This window comes from Fragaria vesca, linkage group LG2 (genome assembly GCF_000184155.1).
Source record: "Fragaria vesca subsp. vesca linkage group LG2, FraVesHawaii_1.0, whole genome shotgun sequence".
Taxonomy (NCBI): domain Eukaryota; kingdom Viridiplantae; phylum Streptophyta; class Magnoliopsida; order Rosales; family Rosaceae; genus Fragaria; species Fragaria vesca.
In genome coordinates, this window is record NC_020492.1 from 9879285 (window position 1) to 9885693 (window position 6409).

The 6409-nt window shown below is 37.3% G+C and overlaps 1 protein-coding gene across 1 annotated transcript in view; it reads left to right on the forward strand.

The window, feature by feature from the left end:
• The first annotated feature begins 168 nt into the window (after positions 1-168).
• Positions 169-6409, forward strand: part of LOC101313184 (sterol 3-beta-glucosyltransferase-like) — a 7792-nt gene continuing 1551 nt past the window's right edge. Inside the window, exons 1-13 of the mRNA XM_004292337.1 lie at positions 169-337; positions 602-792; positions 2018-2257; positions 2454-2565; positions 3113-3283; positions 3573-3636; positions 3757-3814; positions 3922-4099; positions 4594-4724; positions 5130-5232; positions 5320-5396; positions 5900-5947; positions 6037-6186. Coding sequence (XP_004292385.1) covers positions 169-337; positions 602-792; positions 2018-2257; positions 2454-2565; positions 3113-3283; positions 3573-3636; positions 3757-3814; positions 3922-4099; positions 4594-4724; positions 5130-5232; positions 5320-5396; positions 5900-5947; positions 6037-6186 — 1692 coding nt within the window. The remainder of the gene's footprint in view (positions 338-601; positions 793-2017; positions 2258-2453; positions 2566-3112; positions 3284-3572; positions 3637-3756; positions 3815-3921; positions 4100-4593; positions 4725-5129; positions 5233-5319; positions 5397-5899; positions 5948-6036; positions 6187-6409) is intronic.

Here is a 6409-nt window from a genome sequence, read left to right on the forward strand (position 1 = left end):
CACTCTCTCTCTCTCTCTCTCTCCTCTCTCTCTCTCTCTCTCTCTCTCTCTCTCTCTCTCTCTTTTCTGGAATTTCGAATCTCTCAGAATCCAAAGCCACTCTCCTCTTCTCGCTTCGCTTCCGATCTGGATCAGGACCGGCCGCGCGGTCCGGAACAGGCGGCGGTGATGGCGGAGAATCGCCGGAGCAGTTCCGAGAGTTCTGTTGAAGTTTCGCTGGCAATTGAGCGGGAAATTGACGGCGGGAGTGGCCGGATAAGCGTTGAGTTGGAGAACGGACAGGCCAGTGGCGGTGGCGGAGGCGTCAGTGCTCCGGTGACCAACGGTAGCTCTGCAGGTTTGTGAGTTTCTCTTAAAATTGAGAGAATTTATGAGATTTTGGTAGAATTGGAAGTAGAATCGCAGGAGGTTGCGTATTTAGGAAGTAATTAAGTTTACTCTCTGCTCTTGATAGTTACTAGTTACTGCTGCATTACGGTGGTGAATGGTTAAAAGTTACTGCTTTATGCTATATGCTCTGTTTTGACTTAGCGGTTCTGTAATGCGGAGTGTTGATAGAGTTTTGGTAATGTGTTGCATTTATGAAACGTATGAATTTCAGGGCATTCAGGGAGTTCTGACTTTAGCTTTTCGAAAGCTAATCCAGCGGAGATATCACCAACTAATGAAAAGCCAGTGCAACATTCGGTTCCAGTAAAGTTGGAGAGATCAAAAACGGAGAGCACCAGACCTAGTGTATTGTCCAAAGAGGCAGCAAAGATTTTCGACAACAAAATTCCAGTTCAGCAGAAGGTAAATTATCATCAAAGATGATATCTTTGTTTCTTGCATCACTGATTGTTACGCTTTAAGCTTGTCCAAATTGCTTAATATTTAGTAATAGTTATTGACAATCACAGAAATGTGGAGTTTTACTCAACCATGATGACTGTTACTCACACTAGAAAAAGAGGAATGTATGATAACCTGTCAAGAAACATAGGAGTTACCATCAGATTTCTGTTGTATGGCTGGCTCTGTAACTAAAGGTAGCCCATAAACCATGATTAGGGAAAACTTGTACTATAATTATTTCTTTTAGAGTTAGAATAACATAGTCTAGCCAACTAGCTATGAGTTCAAAGCAGTATAAACAACAGCGGGGAGAGAAGTCATAAGACTTAATGTTATCTGCTCAAATGGTTCATTCACCATGGTCTGACCTTCTGATATGAAGGTGAAGGCAAAGAGATTGCAATGGATTGTACATTGTTCCTTTTCAAGTCGCTAATTCCTAATCCTTACTAAGCAAAACGATTAAAGTGAATATGAGTAGGGAGAAGAGACATTATGAATATGTAATTCAACCATAAGGCCAATGCTTATGGGTGGAGAAGTTTTATTATTATTTTCAACTTATATCCACATTATGAGTCATTTTTATAGAAGGGAATGATGCATAGGAGAGACCATGGGTGCCTATGCCCCTGCAAATATAACCTGAACCTTTAGAAAGTGTGTGTCCCCTGCAGTACGTCATTAGAGGGAATTAACATGTGTTCTCCACTAGCTAATGGCCAGAAAAGAACGAACAAAGGGCCCTTATTTACTTTTCAAATGGGACTTGCATGTTTTCATTGTTGTATACTATGATCAGAGTTCTATTGTAGCACCAATAAGCCATTAAGAGGTGAAAGTTTATTTGTCTTTATGAAATTAATTGCTTCCTTTTTTGTCTTATATGGATATATGACTAAATAAGTTGATATAGATTTCTTTTCACATCTATCTACAGAAAAGTAAATTATATATAATGTATTTTCATATGGTCATTCTGATTCGTAGATAATCTTCTGTTTGACACTTTGTCTTGTGAAATTCTTTATCTACCCTTTGTTATAGTGGCACTAAGCTCTAGGAGGTTGTATAACATGGGAGAGGCCATTCTGTATATCTCATTTATACCAGTGCTAGATATGAACAGTTTCTTGACCTCTTCTAATGTTTTCTTCAATAACTCAAAGTCTCAACTGTGCAGTTAAAGCTGTTAAATAGAATAGCTACTGTCAAAGATGACGGAACTGTCGAATTCGATGTTCCAGGGGATATTGAAGCTCAATCTTTTGGTGTTGGAACCATTTCCGGTTCTACTGATGTTGCTGATGAGACTCTTGATGCAACCGACCTTCAATGCATACCACCAATGCAAATAGTAATGCTTATTGTTGGAACGCGTGGAGATGTGCAGCCATTTATTGCAATTGGCAAACGTTTGCAGGTCAGAGGATTTATCTCATATTCTTGAAGTATATAGTTCTTTATCTTTTAGTTTAGTTATCTAAAATCATGAAACTTAGTTAACATGTTAGCTTTATTTAGTCTTATGAGCTTGGTAAATAGAGTTTGAACAAAGAGATTTGATTTTTAATTATTATACAATATAGAAATTTGTTCTTGATATCATTTTTGTGCAGGACTATGGCCATCGTGTAAGACTAGCTACTCATTCAAATTTTAAAGAGTTTGTCTTGACTGCTGGCTTGGAGTTTTATCCTCTAGGCGGTGATCCAAAGATCCTTGCTGGCTGTAAGTACGAAAGCAACTGATCTATTTTCTTTTGATAATCTTGAGCGGCTGATTTTTTTGGTGATTTTGAGTGACCCTTGTTTCCTTTACCTATGGACTTATTTGGATCATTCTGTGCACTAGTTTAATATGGGAACTTTCTTATGTCATCCTGCACATGCATTCAAATATGTTAAGTTTCTTATATCAGGGCTTGTTGAAAGTGATTAATTCTGGCAATAAGGGGTTTTGTATTTCTGTAAATTGTCTGATGTTACTCTGTCTGGTTAATTTTTACCATGAATGCTCTTTGGCTTATCCTGTGCATCAGTACAATATATAAAGGCTCATTGAAATGAATAAATCTGGGAATAAGGGGTTTTGTATTTTAGTAAAAAGTACCTGGGCATGGGCTTGGAAACTTCCTTTTTTCCAATAGAAATGCACTGCGTATCTTTTCTATTGAATTTCTCGCTACTTGAAATATTCGTCAGAGCTGAATACTCCATCATTCATTTTCATATAACTAATTACCTGATTCTTTTTCTTGTTCTGTTGCCATGAGCAGATATGGTTAAAAATAAAGGCTTCTTGCCATCAGGTCCTTCTGAGATTCCTATTCAGCGTAACCAGATAAAGGAAATTATATATTCCTTACTTCCAGCTTGCAAAGACCCTGATCTAGATTCTGGTATCCTCTTTAAAGCGGATGCAATTATTGCAAACCCCCCAGCATACGGTTAGCTTTTGACACCTATCTATGTAATTCTAGTTACTTGACCCTTTTCTGGTTTCTCAATTTCATGGTCACTGGGTTAGGGTTGGAGCTTGGGATACTGGGTGGTAAATGAATCTCCAATAGACATAATTTTTCGTCAGTTTTTCCATCTAGAATAGTTTGTAGGTTGGCCGACTTTCTGTCTTCCAAGGTTCTTTTTACATTTAGTTGTACTTTATAAAGAGAACTTCTAAGTGCACTTCTCTGATTTGTCTATATTTTGCCACTATATGATGAATACTTTTTTCAGGGCATACTCATGTGGCGGAAGCACTGAAAATACCTCTTCATATATTTTTTACAATGCCATGGACGTAAGTCTTGTAGGGTAATGTAATCTTTCTGAATTGTAGCGTTCTTGTCTTTCTCAGTGTGCTGTATTGGTTTTCACTGTTTTGAATATGCATTGTGTGTGTTTGACATTTTCCTACCAGGCCAACAAGTGAATTTCCACATCCTTTGTCCCGTGTTAAGCAACAGACTGGATATAGGGTGTGTCCTCTGAATTTTAACCTTTCCCTCATTTTTGAAGTTGTGAATATAATTCATTTTACAATTCCAGATAATTTTCTAACTTATTTGGCTTATGCGAATTTCAGCTTTCGTATCAAATTGTTGACTCCTTAATATGGCTTGGAATACGGGACATGATTAATGATGTTCGGAAGAAAAGATTGAACTTACGACCAGTTACATATTTAAGTGGTTCACAAGGCTCCGAGTCTGATGTCCCACATGGATACATATGGAGTCCCCACCTTGTTCCTAAACCAAAAGGTGTTTACCTTGTTTCTCACCATGTTCTAATTATTTATAGTTCCTTGGGTGATGGAGGCACTGTATTTTTATGTAACTTGCTAGGTCTTAAAGAAGTTTTGGCCGAGTGATAGTCATTTGTTGCTATCTAGGATAGTGTGGTGTGCATGTCCATCTACAGGGTATATCCCTTGTTTAATTGAAAAGTAAAAGGAAAAACCTTGTTTAGATAATCATTTACAGTTGAATTGAGTATAGGTGCCTCTTTTCAGATATATATCCACTCAAAAGAGTTACTGATTACACATACTTCTTTCTAAATTGACATCTACATCTGATCTCATTGTCCATCTTAATGTTCCAATGTCAGAAAGAATAGAGGAACCTTCTTCCTTTATTTTTTTCTTAATTTGTTTTCTTATTGTGGCTGCATGAAACATTTTCGTTAAGCAATCATGATGACTAGCAGGTATGCCAATATCTGATGGTGTTTCCTACTTAATAACACTATGCAGATTGGGGACCTAAGGTTGATGTGGTGGGATTTTGCTTCCTTGATCTTGCATCAAATTATCAACCTCCAGAACCTCTAGTGAAATGGCTTGAAGCTGGTGACAAGCCTATATACATTGGATTTGGTAGCCTTGTAAGTTCTCGTTTTCTTACTGTTTAAATTAGATAGTTGATTTGCTATGGGGACGTTATTCAATTTAAGTCTATACTTGGTTTGTCGGGGAAAAACATTTCCCCCATTGTCAATCAATTGGACTATATTGTTGTAATGAAATGAACTTGCTCTACAAAAACAATATGAAATGGTCATTCGTGAACAGTTTGCTCTCAGCTGCAAATGCATGGGTGTGCATCACACAGAGTCTACAGATACCCACGTTCCTGTACCTAGTGTTTACTGTTCCTTGACCATATCATGCTGGATCTAACTGGACTAGTGCAAACCATAACCAACATTAATGAATTATTCTTTTAATTTTTGTTTCTAAATTGAATATTGGTATTAACATCTTTTAATCTGTTCTTTCTTAAATATCAGCCTGTTCAAGAGCCACAGAAAATGACACAAATAATCGTCGAAGCATTAGAACAGACAGGACAGAGAGGCATCATTAACAAAGGCTGGGGTGGCCTTGGGGATTGTAAGTTTTTCCGTCTTCTATTTTATTTCTAGTCTAGTTGACCATTTGAATGTACTAATTGACATTGCTTAATTTTTCTTTTTTCAGTGGCTGAGCCAAAGGATTCCATATACTTACTGGACAACTGCCCTCATGACTGGCTGTTTCTTCACTGCAAGGCAGTGGTGAGGCTATCTATTCCTTTTTTCTTTTTTCTCTCTCTTTTCTTGGCTATCAAATCTTTATAACATGTGGTGATAAATTTATTAAGGTCCGATTCTCTGATAAAACTGACTGTTGGCTTTTTCTGGAGTTGAACTGTTCAGTCTTCTGGAATATATTGATACCATTAGTCTTTATTAATGGCAAAATAAAGAGCAGGGGGCATATATAAGATTATTGGGAATTTCATCAGCTATTTTACAGCCAACTTTGATGTCATATGTCTCCTAGTGCTTGAAAGAAACAACAACGTAATGTTAGCACTATATGAAATCATAGGGAGTTCTTTATGAGTTTTGTATTACTGGATACAGGGATATTAAAAGATTGTATTACTGGATATGTGGACGCCAAATGCTTAAATAGTAGCTTTGCCTCACTTCATATCCATGACATTTAACTCTTCATCTTTTGAAATTTGAAAAACAATCTTGGAGAATTCTTATGTTTTTCTGCTTTGCTTCAGGTGCATCATGGAGGTGCTGGAACAACGGCTGCTGGTCTAAAAGCTGCAGTAATTGTCTTATATCCCCTGTTATGTTTGAGTACTTTCAAGTTCTGATTTCGTTTATTATGCTTAATGAACATTATTTTATACTTCAGTGTCCGACAACAATAGTTCCTTTCTTTGGAGACCAACCCTTCTGGGGAGAACGAGTACATGCCAGAGGAGTTGGCCCTGCGCCCATTGCAGTTGATGAGTTCTCACTTCCCAAGTTGGTTGCTGCAATAAATTACATGCTTGATCCCAAGGTCTGATTTTTGTGAACCCTGATTTTGTTAATCAAGTGCATGCCTTATTAGTGGATTCTACTTTGTAGATGAGTAGTATTTACACTGTCCACATATTGTTCTGTTATGTGGTAGTATAGATTACAGATTGACTTGTCGGTTGATCATCTCGCTTTCCCTCTCTTTATAACATAGTAAAATGAGAACTTCGGAATTTCAGGATATTAGGATTTTTTTTTTTTTT